Source organism: Chelon labrosus (assembly GCF_963514085.1).
Source record: "Chelon labrosus genome assembly, chromosome: 4".
Classification (NCBI taxonomy): domain Eukaryota; kingdom Metazoa; phylum Chordata; class Actinopteri; order Mugiliformes; family Mugilidae; genus Chelon; species Chelon labrosus.
The window spans coordinates 32,046,539-32,062,743 of NC_140340.1; the positions used below are offsets into that span (position 1 = coordinate 32,046,539).

At 39.9% G+C, this 16,205-nt stretch overlaps 1 protein-coding gene across 1 annotated transcript; it reads right to left on the reverse strand.

Moving 5' to 3' along the window:
- Nucleotides 1–58: 58 nt before the first annotated feature.
- camk1ga (calcium/calmodulin-dependent protein kinase IGa) lies at nucleotides 59–13,644 on the reverse strand. Its single transcript, XM_084543067.1, has 11 exons — nucleotides 12,724–13,644; nucleotides 9,764–9,889; nucleotides 8,682–8,756; nucleotides 6,959–7,320; nucleotides 6,235–6,310; nucleotides 5,859–5,971; nucleotides 3,976–4,054; nucleotides 3,793–3,880; nucleotides 3,073–3,422; nucleotides 271–367; nucleotides 59–176 (listed from the first exon to the last, which is right to left on the reverse strand). Exons 1-10 carry the CDS (start codon nucleotides 12,807–12,809, stop codon nucleotides 304–306), a joined length of 1,419 nt encoding a protein of 472 aa, XP_084399193.1. The 5' UTR covers nucleotides 12,810–13,644; the 3' UTR covers nucleotides 59–176; nucleotides 271–303.
- Nucleotides 13,645–16,205: the final 2,561 nt, after the last annotated feature.

The window sequence follows — 16,205 nt, forward strand, 5'->3', positions numbered from 1 at the left end:
ATATTAGTTTAGGTATCCCTACTTCATTCATTGCATACACATTCTTTACAGTGACACTGTATGCACCTAACAGAACAGTTCCTCAAGCAGAGAGCCAAGGGGTTATGAAAAAGCTTAGCAGCAGATGTGAGAACACCTTTGTGTTGCCTCTGAGTGCCATCACATTGAGAAACAAACTGAAAAAAAAGGAGGAGAGGTGTTAAAAAATTACAGTTACAGTCAGATTTGAGACAGGAATTTGTGTAGGTGACGTTTAATTTTACTGTTTACCTGCATAGAATTCACCTCGGGTCAGTTAACCAATCACATGACAGAACACACTCCAGACTGAAGAGGCTGGTCCTTCCTCTGAGCCACAGAATCCAGACTGAAAAACATTACACAGCCGCATTCATGTTAGAGTAACATAAAAATGACAAACTGTAGATGACTTTCTATGGTTTAGAGAAAAATAGGAGGACGTCACAGAAAATGCAACTGATAACTTACAGCATAAACGTTTTGATTTGCTCTATGGCAACGTTTAAAAGAGCATAGAGTCTATGCTCTTTTAAACGTTACAAAATATTCCTTCAAGAATAAACTCACTTAAAGTCACCTAGAAATTAATAAATGACAATTCGCCACTGCAGAAAGCATTCAGCAAATGATACCTTATCGATGTTCTCATAACATTACATAACAACTTCTACGCTCGCTTTGAGAGGGACAACGGAGACACCGCCACCAAGACAACACTCCCTGCAGACCACCAGCTCCTCTCACTCTCCCCCACTGATGTCCACACGGCACTGAGCAGAATCAACGCACGCAAGGCTGCTGGACCAGACGGCATCCCAGGACGTGTGCTCAGAGCATGTACGGAGCAGCTCACCGGGATCTTCACAGACATTTTCAACCTGTCCCTCGCCCAAGCAGCTGTGCCAACATGTTTTAAAGCGACATCCATCGTGCCAGTGCCAAAACACTCCAAGCCGACGTGCCTCAACGAACTACGGCCCTGTAGCACTCACACCCATCATTATGAAGTGCTTTGAGCGACTGGTCCTGGCGCACCTGAAGGACTCCCTCCCTCCCACACTGGACCCACACCAGTTCGCCTACAGTAGCAACAGGAGCATAGATGATGCAGTCTCCACAGCACTGCAGTCTGTGCTCTCACACCTGGACAATAACCACACCTATGCACGATTGCTGTTTGTTGACTTCAGCTCAGCATTCAACACTGTCATCCCCTCCAAGTTAATCACCAAACTTGGAGCCCTGGGCACCAACACCTCCCTCTGCAACTGGATCATGGACTTTCTGACCAACAGACCACAACACGTGAGGTCAGGCCACATCTGCTCCACCACTGTCACACTCAACACCGGTGTACCACAAGGCTGTGTGTTGAGCCCCTTTCTGTACTCCCTCTTCACCCACGACTGCAGACCTGTGCATGGATCCAACTCCATCATCAAGTTCGCAGACGACACCACCGTGATTGGTCTCATCACTAACAACGACGAGACAGCCTACAGAGAAGAGGTACAGCACCTGGCCACATAGTGTGCCGACAATAACCTGCTCCTTAACATCAGCAAGACCAAGGAGCTCATTGTGGACTCCAGGAAGGAGAGAAGAAGACGCATGACCCCATTCACATGAACGGAATGGCCGTCGAGCGTGTCTCCAGCTTCAAGTTCCTGGGGACCCACATCTCAGAGGACCTGTCCTGGACCACCAACACCTCCAGCCTGGTCAAGAAAGCTCACCAGCGCCTCTTCTTCCTGAGGACACTGAAGAAGAACCATCTGTCTTCAGCCATACTGGTGAACTTCTACCACTGCGTGATTGAGAACATCCAACTGTGTCACAGTCTGGTATGGAAGCTGCTCTGCTGCGGAGCGCAAACACCTGCAGCGCGTAGTGAAAACTGCCCAGCGCATCACAGGAACTCCACTCCCTGCCATTGAGGACGTCCAGAAGAGGCGCTGTCTGCGTCGTGCCCGCAGCATTCTGAAGGACTCCTCCCACCCGGCACATGGACTATTTTCCCTCCTGCCCTCAGGCAGGCGTTTCAGAAGCCTCCGGACAAGGACCAGCAGACTGAGGAATAGCTTTTTCCCCAGAGCTGTGACCTTACTGAACTCGATCCACCGCTGACCCCTGCTGACCCCCACACACCAATTCACACCCCTTAACTCATCATTCAATCACTGACCAAAGACTTTTACATCATCACCACTGCACTATTGGACTACTCTGCACATGCTCACTTTATACAGTCTGTTTGCACAGTACTATGTACCGAATATTGCACTAGTCTAGTAACTTGGATTGCTATTATTTATTTTTGCACTGTAAGTTGCTCACGTCATCTGTTTTTGTATCGCCTAATTTATCATCTGCCATGATTATGTTATGCTAGTTCCTGTTTATAGTCTTCTCACACTTAACGAACAAATCCATCTGTATAATATGTGCATAGTACCTCACTCAATCGTTATGTATATCTTGCTCATTAACCTGTATATATGGTCTCATCTGTACATAGGTTCTGATCTGTAAATATTGTCCATATGCTGTAAAAACAACCTGTACCATACTTATTTACCATAATATTTATGCCACGTGCACTTACTGCCTATTGCACTTCTGGTTAGATGCTAAACTGCATTTCATTGCTCTGTACATGTACATGTGTAATGACAATAAAGTTGAATCTAATCTAATTAGTCAAGCTCTATAACAATATCACAGTCTATACGTTAGATCTTCCACTGCACTGAAAAAAAACAATACTTCAAATACTTACTGTAAATCTTTAGTGTTTACATTCAATTGTGGGGTACCTCAGGGCTCTATTCTTCAACCACTTGTCTTTCTCATAATAAACAATCTTTAAAAAAGCTATAAATAAAATGTTGCTAATGCATTTGGAATGTTTATCAAATATGATCACCATATAGTCATATGTGTTTCACTTAACTATAATAAAGCAATTTAATTCCTTATTTATTTCTTACTTAGCTGTTAAATATGAAATTGCTGCTTTTCTAGCAGCTGGAACAAGGAAGCAGTTCTCACCTCTCGGATGGCCTGAATGAAGCATCGCTCTCTGAATGAAAGTTATGGATTTGTCTTGACTCATCAGTGGCGAGGTGGTTGCCGGGTTCACTGTGGATGGCTCTCAGTGTTGGACATCTGCCCGACTCAGGGTTACTGCAAGAAAGCTGGCTGGCAGCGTGAACGAGATTCCCATTGGGGTCGAGGGAGTCATCCCCTCCGTGGTGGGGTCCCAGTAGCTCCTTCTGAGTGCAGTCGTTGTGAAAAGAGGACTGCACTGCGATGTTGGGCACGGATAGTGGGGAGGGCTCAGTGTGGGACAACTGCAGTTTCTTCATGTGATTGATTACTGTGGCTGCATTGAAGGCTTGCTGTTGGAGATAAGGATACACATATACAGGTGATGCCTACGTCTGGCTTGAATTAGTAAAGACACAGGTCATGTCAATAAGCTTTATTTAACAGGGTTTTCTAACTCTGTTAAATGGAAACTTTGGAAACTTTGTAATAATATGTGAAGGGCATTTGTAGTGATTTTTACAATATAATAAAATACAAAGTTCCTAGCTTTCGACAACACTTTACAGGCTTTGACACTGTATTTTAGGTTAATTCCTGGCCACTTTACCTTAAGTCCCTGTATCTTAGAAAAGCAGATCTAACCTGTTTGAATTGATGGCAGTTCGTGCCATAAAGGCTGATATTTTACACTTCAATTAATCCAGCAGCAGTGTTACTTACCTTCCATTTGGATTTGGCAAAGTTTCTCTCCATCTGTTCACAGACAGAGTGATAAATATCCAGGTCTTTAGCTGTATCCTCAGCAATCCTGCAGTCAAAAATAAATAACAGTGGTTAGTGTGGGAAAAAAAACAAAAGAAAGATAGAAAGAAAACTTATCTGTGGCCGAAATAAAGGACTAACCAGGGGTGTCGGAGTGCCTGTTCAGTCGTGAAGCGTTTCGTGGGGTTTTTCTCCATCATATTCCTGATAAAGTCTTTGGCTGTTGACACATGAAATTGACAATAATTAGCTTCAGATTAGAGTTCAGCAGTCTGACATGCTACAAGCATATAATAAGAGAAAAAATAAAGGCTCATAAAGCACAATTAAGAACACCTTTGCAACTGCATATTTGTGCAATTATCTTATTAGCCAAACATGTGGTAGCAGTGATACATAAACTCCCTGAGATACAGGTCAAGAGCTTCAACTACTACTACACACCATGTCACAAAGCAAAAGTCATATAAAATGTTTGCATTAACATGACTGTTGATGTGGTTGAGTGGAGGATTTAGAGCATGAATAAGAGAATAAAATCATTTGTCATGTCCATGCAGCCATGGGATCCACATAGGGCAAGTATACGCTGTTATGTTAAAATAATGAAGTAGATATAATGAGGTATACATATAATTCTGATCAAATGAATGATAAATAAATAAATAAATATATACACTCAGCCAATAAACACAAGAGCAAAACAGAATATAGTCATGACAGAGAATACAGAACAACGTCCAGTGACACTGGTTGTGGGAGGTCCAGAGAGGTTTCTGTATGTGTTTAAGGTAGGTTTGGGAGGACAGACTAAGGCAACATGTCTTAGGATGCGAAAGGAAGAAGGTAGATCTTTTTCTTAAGTAACAATCAGAGAAATTGAGGAAAGACATTTTGGCCTTTGACTTTTTTGATTTACAAGGGAAATTTCTTGGTCACAGTAGCTCCGTTGTACACAAAAATAAACAAAAATAAACACTCTGAAAACCATTAGTAAAAATAAAAGTGTTTACAAAATAAAATAAAATACAAGCAAAAATGTATGATTTTTTTTTTCTTTCTTTGGGTCAGGAGGACAGCTGACCAATATCTTAATACCAGCTAATTTAATTTCTGCAGCCAAGTGAGAGTTGTCCTTGCCTATTTATTTCTGACCTAATCCAGCAGGTCAAACCACTACATAGTACACTGTGTCCTCGGGAGATGATGTCAGTATTATAACCTACTATATCAGGTTAATCTCTAAGGTAATGTGAAACAATCCCCGTCTAGTTAGCTTACACCATAGTCCGATATAGTAATTACACTATTTTTGTCACAGTTTGTGAAACAGCTAAAGCTGAGTTTTAGTCATTCATGGCAGATGGCAAAACTGAATGAGCAATCAATCATAAACAGTTTCCACCCTCAGGCCAGTTCATACAACTCGAATATTTTTGCACTGGAAGGATTTTATTGTATTGTCTAAACTGTTCTTTATACTGTGCACATCACATTAAACATATTCAGCATTAAACATATTCAGTCTTTCAGCTAATGTTTGGTTAGTGTGCAACAGAGCAAACTAAAATCTAGTCACTCAACTTTTTTCGCATAGATCTGCATATTGCAAACAGTCAATATATATATAACAAATCTATATATTTTTTTTAAGTAGCTTTTGCCCATTGAGTCCAGTCTGCAGCCAGTCCAATGTCTAAATTCCCAAGTCTACTTAGTCCAAGACAAATCCCTGCTTTGGATATTTGTTAGTGTTGTCCTGTTCATCCTTGCTCAGTGAAGCCTCCTGGTATTCTTCAGCTTTGTTCTTTGTGTCTAGCTTTGCTTTACTCCTCATGTTTTTTCTCTTTTTTATCAGCGTGTTTCTCGTGTTAACTGGACTACTGCTATGTTAGATTCACTTTTTAATTAAAGCTTGTTTTTGTTGTTTGGACACTGCATCCCGTGTCCCGCATTTAAGTCTTTTGAAATTAGCATGTCATTTACACTGAATAGATATATAAATACTTCTTTTTTTCTCCTACCTGATTCAGAGATGTCATCCCAGAAGGGTGAATGAAAGGCATATTCAGCCCTCATTATCTTTGAAAACAGACGACTCTCATTCTCCTCAAAGAATGGAGGGTAGCCGCAAAGCCTGCAGCAAACAGAGCTAACTTAGCAAATCATTTAAAAGATACATTTCTTTAAAGGTACTTTTCAGATTATCATATCACCATTATTAAAACATAGTACCATTCCATGAAAAAAATAGTATTTATAGGCCGTAGCATATGCAATATCCATATAAGAATTATCTAGGACGCCTGTTCTTTTAATAAAAGTAAGGTTGCAAATTTAAGTTTAGAGTGATTCTCTCAATTCTCTCGATTCTCAATTATATAACAGAAATATACTTACAGGATGTAAGTGATAACTCCGATGGACCAGCAATCCACTGCTTTGCTGTAGGGTTTCTGAGCCAAAACCTCAGGGGCTGCAGATTGACATAACAGTATCACACAGTTATAAGATGCAGTATTCAGATTGGATAATGATGTCATAATGGATGTTCATCTACAGAAATGTAACAGCATGATTACACTGTAAAAAAAAAAAAGTAAATTCATTTTCTGCACTTGTATAAATTAATTTATTCATTCATTCATTTTCTGTAACCGCTTGACCCGTGAAAGGTCGCAGAGGCTGGAGCCTATGTCCACCCTGGACAGGTCTCCAGTCTATCACAGGGCTAACGCAGAGAGACAGACAACCATTCACACTCACATGCACACCTACGGCCAGTTTAGAATCACCAATGAACCTAACCAGCATGTCTGGAAGCTGGAGTGTGGAAATTAAACACGTCATTATGATTGTGTGAATGTTTTAGCTGCGGTGGCATTGGATGAAATAAATATAAAACAGATATTTATAATAATAATTCTGAAAACATCAAGTCAAATCAAATCAAACATCTCTGTAGAGGAATAAGCAGCATGGTCAAATGACCCAGAACGTGATCTGGACACCTGGACTAACTATTTAATTTTTAAGGAGGCTAGCAACCCTCAAGCACATATAACGGGACAAAAGAGGAGGTGTTGCAAAACCTGCGTGTGAATGCCTCTCCTCATTTACTCACCAACATATCCCGGCGTGCCACAGGCTGTAGACATCACACCGTGTTCTAACGTCTTTGACAGACCAAAGTCACTGACCATGATCTTAGCATTCTCATCCATATTATAGTAGAGCAGGTTCTCAGGCTGTGAGGGAGAGAGAGAAAACTTGAGAAAGTAAAGAATATGTCTGTGTCTGTGTGGATCTGTGTGTGTGTGCATGTTTGTGGGACAGCCATCTCTTGCCTTGAGGTCCCTGTGTACGATGCTGTTCTCGTGCAGGTAGCTGACAGCCTGCAGCACCTGTTTGATCACTTTGCTGGCATCCTTCTCGGTGTAAACCCCCTTTTCTACAATGCGATCGAAGAGCTCTCCACCTGACACCCTGCACACACAAGAAGAGTCATTAGTGGTTTTATCTTTCTAATAAGCTTGTGATCACTTATAAATAAACCTATTAAACAGATCAGGAAAAGTTTGGGTTTACTTAATGGCATTATGAAATAAGTGCATGTGATTTTTTTAGTGGGATGTTTCTAACTTTACAGTGATTTGAGGAGAAAAATGTGCCAATGGCAATGTTACATTACATAAGGCAGTGGTGCCCAACATGTCGATCGTGATCTACTGGTCGATCATCGCGATGTACTGGTCGATCATCGCGATCTACTGGTCGATGCCATGCCATTGAATTGGATGTTAGTCCAATCATATATCTGTTGCAACTCCAAAACAAACAGCAAGACAAACGTCTTTCTTAAAGGGAAGGCTCTACTTTTTTAAAGGTGCAGTGCACTTTTTCTTAATAAAAATAAAACCAAAGATGGATAACGCTTTTAACACCGTAGCAACAATTAACCCCTTGACGCCGAGTGTCGCCAATTTACGACACACCGCTTCAACTCAGACTGCAGCCAAGATAACGTACGTGTTCCTCCAATGCTGGTTTGTGTACATTCAATATACATTCACCTTGGAACCTTTTGCAAGCACTAGTTTCTGGTAGGACCCGTCGGAGTGGGAACTACATCCGGTTAACGGAAGCTAATGAATAGGATGTTCATTTCTATATTAACGGTTTAAAGTTTAGAAGTCCCAAGTGAAAATCTTGAGCTTTGTTGCACATTGGATCATAATGTTATATAATGTGTTATAGTGAATAGTGTATAATTTGTAATGTATTTGTACATACCGATTTTGTAATTTCAATAAATAATTTCAATAAATGTTGACAGCCAAAATTTAAATGCTACCATTTTTACCATTCATGCCTGTTCATACCTAAAATTACATCTATACTACGTACTATAGACAAATATGTATCAACCCTTGGTACTTTTCAACCTTTTCGTGAGCCTTCTTTCTGATGTTGGCGTCTGCTGGTATCGCCACATCTATCACCACCGCCTTCTTCTGCTCTTTGTCTACCACCACTATGTCCGGTTGGTTAGCCAGAACCTGTTTGTCAGTCTGGAAGCTGAAGTCCCAACAGAACCTTGGCCCTGCTGTTCTCAGCCACCTTCTGTGGTGCGGCCCATTGGGATTTGGGTGCTTCTATTCCATATTGGGTACAGATGTTCCTGTACACTATTCCAGCCACTTAATTGTGTATATATACATACATACATATATATGAATCACTAGGACTTGGTGATTGTAAAAGTAGCTCGCAAGCCAAAAAAGTGTGGGCACCCCTGATATAAGGTAATCACTTGGGGGACACATGATAATAATGAGTCAACTTACAGTTGCATGACCAGGTAGTAGTGTGTACGACTCTCGTAGAAATCCTCCAGTCCCACCACATTCTCATGCTTTATCCTAAAATTGTAAGAAAGGGAACAAAGAGCCATGTTTACAGTATATGGGGCAGACCTCTGCTGGAAATCATCTACATGAATGTGTGTGTGTGTGTGTGTGTGTGTGTGTGTCAGGGGTCGCGTTAACCGAATATTTTCCGTCACTGACATCTGAAGGCCATCGGTCATTTTGACAGATTGTAATTCTCACCCCTGACCACTTGGTGGCGAGTGACATTATTAATTGGTTCTTGTCTCTAATCACAGTTTGCGTTCCAAACATCGCGGAACTTTTGTCAGTGCACGATTTCCTGGTACACCGATTATACTGATGCAGACGTCAGAGCTCAGCTAACTAAATGTGGCTAACGGCTACCAAAATGGACAAATCGGATGAAAGCACGTTGCTAGGACTGATGGAACGCAAATTTTATTTAAAAAAACTACCTGATGGAAGCCTTGATAAAAGTAGAGTTTTGTGCAAATTGTGCAAAAATAAAATAGTTCGCATACCACCGAAGCACTACAACCCTACGGTGCCGTCTAAGAGCTGTTAGCGCTAGCAGTCCTGGTCCGAGTACGGACAAGACGTGTCAGCAGCCCAAACTTCTTTTTTTTTTTTACCATTTAAAATCAATACTGTTCTGAAAAGGTACTTGAAGTTAATGATATTATAATAAAATTTAAATGCTACTGAATACGTCATCATTTAAAAAATTAAAGTGACGGGTAAAAATAGATTATGACGGGATTTTTATGACCCTGTCAGTCAAAATGACAGACAACGAAAAAGTCTAGCGCAACCTCTGGTGTTTCATTACGGCACCATGGCGAGTAAATTAGACCCTGGTATTAACATTGTATGGTAAACCCTGGTAAAGGTAACATTTAGATAATGGTTAGGATCATTAGGGTTAGGGTTAGGCTCTTAGTTGAGATGGTTAGGGTGAATGCATTATGTCAATGAATGTCCTCACAAAGACAGCCATATATTGTGTGTGTGCATGCCTGTGTGTGTGTTTGTTTTACCTCCTCAACACATTGATTTCATTCTCCAGGTTGCTATGAGCGAGGTGTTTCTTCTTCAGACATTTCAGGGCATACAGCTTCCCAGTCGCCTTCTCTCTCACCATAAAAACCTCTGAGAACGACCCCCTACACAAAGACAGCAAAGACACATTGAATTAGGATTGACGGAGAAAAGACAGTTTAATGAATTATTGTCATTTAGTTTTTGTTTTGTTTAGTTTTGCCGTTCAGTTTTTGTCATTATCAGTAGGGTTTCACAAAAGTAGTTTTATTCTGCTGTATTCCTTTACTTGTCACGGTTTTCACTGTTCACAAAGAAATTCATATTTCCAGGGTGATGGAGAGTTATCTGTTAATGTTCTCATGGGTAACCCAGAAGTATTTGCGATTAAATTTTAAGCCACTGGACTGTAAACCTAACATATAGGACCACTGGTCTACAGGGAAAATAGTGGGCTCCCCAAGCATGAGTTGTATTACCTCCATTAGAAGTGTCATAAATGTCACGCACATACATCTCTTAGGCTCTTCAGTCTTTGGTAATTATGTGTGTCTAAATTATGATAGGACAATTCACCAAACAGTCACTACCGTGGCCATTTTCGAAGTAGATATGACTGGTGACGATGCAGCACAAGGACCAATCATAAAAAAAAAAAAAAATTACAAAAAAATGTTGGTTAAGGGACCAGATGGTTCCTTTGATAGTTTTCTCTGCATCAGAGTTGGGTGTAAATATGTGCCCTCTCTTCTTTGTTCGAGGGGTCAAATAATATACGGTAAGTCAAATATCAAGCCCTTCCAGCCTTTGACTAAAAACAGACAGATAACTTCTCTGTAGCTGCCATGTGATGTGTAATTCAGTATATGCCAGGGTGCTTTGCCATCCCCATCATGTAACCCAGTCAATGCCAGCTGATATCAGGTAACTTTTTTGACTCCCTCACATGACAGCCTGGGTGTAATTCTACATTTTGGATATCAAATCAAGTATCTGGGCTCCCTTAACCTGTACATGTTGGTGTATTTTTTTGATCACAGTGCATTCTGACTTAGATACACTTTATATTTATTACTTTATATGACAACTGCAACTTTAAAGAAAGGCAACTGGACTTAGAGAGTTTCTTGAAGATGTTTCGCCACTCATCTGAGTAGCTTCTTCAGTTCTAAGGGACTGGTGGGAAGTTGAGGTCTAAATAGGGACATCTGTGGGTGTAGCCCAAGTCCAGTTGCCTTTCTTTAACATTTTTGGATATACCATGACCTGGATGACTGAGAACCTTTACAGACTTGTATTTTAATCTTTTAGAGCAGAAGATTTGTAATGTCTAATCACAACTTGAAACATAACTGAAGCCTATAACATTAGTGTCATTAGTCGACAGTGTAGAAGAGCAAAAAAAACACAAAAAAACACTGGAGAATAAAAATGCTTGTTTACTACTAGTTCACTCAATTTAAACATTTTTTTTTTTTTTAATGAATGCAAACAAAACGACTGCTTCGCTGGATGCAGAGCGCAGCAGATGCGTTCATTTAGACGTCTCTGTCTCGTGTTTCCGATAAACCCACACCTGCACCAGAGCCTGCTCACACCACCTCCCTCCATGTCCATTCAGTACAGTCAGTATTATATGGTCAGTCAGATAATACTGACTGACCATATAATACTGACTATAATACAGTCAGTATTATATGGTCAGTCAGATGCTTAATCCTATAATGAAGTGGTGCTAGGATGTTCCCGCACTGCAGCTCTGACGTCAGCGCTCAGGAACCACAGACACTCATACACATGCACAGAGGCTCAGCTCATTCACAGTCAGTTGACAAGGGAGAACTTTAAGCAGCTTTGGCACTGCAGGACAGCTTCTTCACACAAACAGTTTATTCCAGGTGATTCTACCAGTCTCACTAAATATCTGTAAATTGTGTAAAAGCGATTAAGTTTGGTGTCACCTAATACTTATCACATAAACTTAAATATTAGTTTACATTGAGTGTTTTTAAGCCTTATTGACTTATTTGTGATATAATCATGATGCTGCTCATTTGTACGGTATTGCTTTTATGTTAACTGTGTTTCGATGTGAACAGAAATAGATTTACAAAGTTTGATAAGGCTGTTAAAAGGCAAATTCAGCTATTTAGTGCGCTTCTAAACATTTACTCCCTTTTTCTCCCTAGTATGGGTCAAGCAAAAATGGAGCAAAATAGATCAGATCCCATCTTAGCTAAATAACTTTTTATAGTTTTGCAGGTGCTCTGTGCAAAATGTCTGTTCAAAGTTGTGATGTTCATCATTACTTGGTAAACTGTGAAGCCTCACTGTCATTCAACGGGTTAACAATGTAAAGCTCTCCACCGTCAGGTTCAGCAGTGAGTAGATTACAGGCTCCATTGATAAAACAAGCTCTCTGGGAGATAATGAAAGAGGTTATCCCTAGTCCGTAGGCCAAACTCACCCAAGTCACTGACAAGGCCGAAAGCTGTCAAACTATTCCATCTAGTAAGTGCCCTGTGAACCTATAATTAACTGTAAAACAGGAGCTGGACAGTACAGAACATGGTAGCTGCTACAAAGACGTGTGTCCCATCCTCGATGACAGCTCATGCTTTTCATATAAACCTGGAGTCAAGCACGTTTCCCTAGAGGAAAACTCCACCTTCAGAAATAAATCAAAACCTAAAGCGGTGACAAATAATAGTGTGCTTGCTGGTTTCACTTCTGACTAATATGTTTACATTAAACGGCTTCCTGGTAAGGAATTAGTTACGGTTGGTAAAGCTTTTGTGCAACAACAATTTGGTTCAGCATGCTCCGAATCTTAAAAGTAGTAAAAGAGGTAAAAGTAATAGCAAACAAATGGCCATTCCTTCTCTCCTTCAGATTTACATCGGACCATCACCTCCCTTTATCTTGTCTGTGTTTGTTTATGTTTGTCCACAGTACTTACGATCCCATTTTTCCCTTGAAGACAAACACATCCTTGATATTACTGGTGCTTTTCTTCCAGCTGCACATTATTTCTTTCCGCCCCATCTTGGCTCTGACGTTGCCGTAGATTCCTGAAGTGTAGAAAACATAAAATACATATATTTCTTATGAGATAAAAAAATAATAATAATAATAAGACATATCACCACGGTTAGGCAGTGCTTGAAAGTCACTATTTAAAAAGTGGAATCATTTCAATGTATGTATTAAGCATGCCATCAAATTGAAATTTCTTAATGTTAGACTGCCACTGGCCACTCTATTATATAGGCCTGATTGGTGCAATCCTGCACTGATAGTTCTCTTACTGTAAGGTTTTCCCAAGTCTACAGTCTCACTGTAGATTCTTGGTTATCTGTCTGACTGGGGACCTTCATTCCTGATTACTCTGTTTGCTGGGTGGCGATGTCTAAGGAAACTGCTGGCGGTTACGATCTTCATTAGTTTTAGAATGATGGAGGCTACGGCGCTCTTGGGCACTTTCGATGCTGCAGAAATGTTCTTGTATTTTCTGCATGCAGTGGCAATGATTTTAGTCAACCTCTTGTACAGGTAGGTGGGCTTGGGCCCTCAGTATTAGTCCTGCCCTGACCCCTAAGCCTTCTCTGTTTCATAACTGTCACAGATGTCCCTACACTTTATCCGTATGTTCTGGTTGCATAAACAGTTACATGTCCATGCCTGAGGTCAGCTCTTGCTTGGTAAAGCACATTTGTACCTATCAGTTACAAAAGACTGAAAAAGCCAGAGGATTACAGAGGTAAATAGCACGGCTTAGTTAATCTTCACAGCATCCCCTCCTGCCCTCGCTCCCTGTCATCTCCTTGTGTCTGCTGTGGGAACAGATTAGCAGCTGATTCCCTGACAGAACAGAAACTGGGTTATTTTACGAACCTGGCCTTAAAAGGCCAATGAACTCTGGACTGCACGTTGATTGTGCAATATATCTATTATTTATTATATCTCTGTCATTTCTACATACTGTTGCAAACTGCAATTTCCCCATTGTGGGACAAATAAAGGTTTTTCTTATTCTTATTCTTAAATCCTAAAACTGATCATGACGATGACTCCATCACATTTTAAAGATTTTGCATGCAGAACATTTGCTAAAATGCAAGACCTGAACATTTCATAAACACACTGTATGCTCCTCAAGTATCCATCTGCAGAAAATAACCAACTCAACACACTCACATGTTGCTTACTGTCTACAGGCGAAGATGTAAGAAAAACTGGGGGATAAAACTGAGCAGTTTTGGAAACACAGAATGTATGCATTCGTTTTCTGTAACCACTTGTCCTCAGCTTATACATAAAACATGATAAAGACAATTAAGACCCTTTTAGCTGTGTTTGTTACTTGGTGATTCCTCAAACAAAAATCTTTGACTATGATGAATTAAATGCTTTTAATCTTAGCCTAAGTCTTTTAGAAATTAATTAGCTGCATGTGGAAGTAGTTCAGGCACTGGTAACATGCTAGTTTGGTGTTTCTAGTTACTCAAGTTTCAACATTCATTATACAAGCCAGAAAGTGAGCAAACAAGTTGTTAGAATAAATACGATTTAAGCTTATAATTAACAATAAAAACACTTTTTCTTTTTTCTTTTTTCTTTTTTTTTACCTGTGGAGCGGTGTAGAGGTAGCTGGGTTGAGGTATCCTTGCATGTACCTACAGTCTCAAGTGGAGGCAGGCTCTTGAGGACCAGGGGCGGAGCCTCGTCCGTTTATCTCCTCACGGCTGTGACAACGTGCTGCCTTCACAGACTCTAGGAAATTCCGTGATCTGAAACGTTAACTTGTTGTTTCTATTTTAGAAAACTTCTTGTCAGTTGTAAATAACATTCGGAATTATATATATAAACAAGAAATACGTAAATATAAACAATATTAATTATATAATATTAATTTATATTTAATTTCTTTCTCAAGTAGCAGACCCTCTTTGAGTCTTTTTCATAATTGTGCTGTTGCCTGCAGACCACCAATCAGTCAAGTAAAGCCTACAGATTCATAATCAACAGAAAACACGATTCCCTTTTGTGCCCCATGAACCTCTATGTTTTACAAAGTGATAGTGGTTAATGTTCTTGTATTGATATAGTGCATTTCTACCTATTGATACTCAAACTGCCTGGAGTAACTGACCCTGCTGTAGATTTTCCTAATCTGCTTGTCTGGGACGACATATTTTAAATTTACAAAGCACAACACACATGTTGAATAGCAGTGAACAGCAGCAGTCTCTGAAATAGCACGGCCATTTTATTGCATGTGATTATCTCATGCACATGCTGTCAGCATGTCTGCCATAGTTACAACACCTAACCATATGCCCGTTAGCTTTCCAGGTTCAATGTATCTCTTAAGATGCACTTGTGCAATGATAAACCATCCATGTATGTGACATGTCCACAGTGTACTTACAAAACTCACATTTTAAAATACAACAAAAACTCTGAAGAGGATTTCATCTGCACCAACTCTTCACTGGGGCCTGCTTCACTTCAGCAGTATGAAGATATGCAATGCTGCAGCACGAGACATGTTTTATCAGGGGTAGGGTGTTAATAGCACAGCTAAGCAGATTATATGTGAGCAGCTAATACAAGATGTTCTATTCAATAGCATCATTAGCTATTATAATTGATTTAATATTCATACGAACATGACAAGAGTAAAAAATAAATAAATAAATAAAAACAAGTGCTTTTACTTTAACACTTGCCAAGATTTGTGAGATACATCACTGATATTAACACCAAAGTTAGCCAGCAGTTTATGCTGATAACAAAATGAAGGGAAGCAAACATCAAACTAAACAATGCAACATGAACAAAAACATATACAGAAGTAAAAAGATGAAAAATCATGCACAAAAAGAAAAAGAAAAAAAGTCAACCAGTGTGTGGGCTACAGGATGCTAGGGGTAATGATGGACTCAACTCAGAAATGTAGCAACGTAAAGACATACTGGCTCAAAGTTGTTTAGGTTTTCATCCTATACTGCTAGTATATCACTTGATTAAGTTTTTATACGTATCTGGGAGAAAGTAACTGAACTGGGCAAAAATAATAATTATAATCTAGCCAGTTATTGTGGCAGTCTGGCTGTTTTCTGTCTGTCTTTAAACATATGCACTTTTATGGCGTCTCTAGCTTTTGACCCGGGTTCCTTTTCACTGTAGAAGTGTAAGCCTACAAAACTTGTTTGAAAGATGCATCACATGTTCTTTGATTTTTATTATGACTAGCTTTGTTTGAATCATCCCCCCCCCCCCACACACACACACACATTTGAGGCATCAAGTGCTAAGTAGAACCACTGCACTATTGGACTACTCTGCACATGCTCACTTTATATAATCTGATATATAATACTGTTTGCACAGTACTATGTACCGAATATTGCATTAGTTTAGTAACTTTAGATAGCT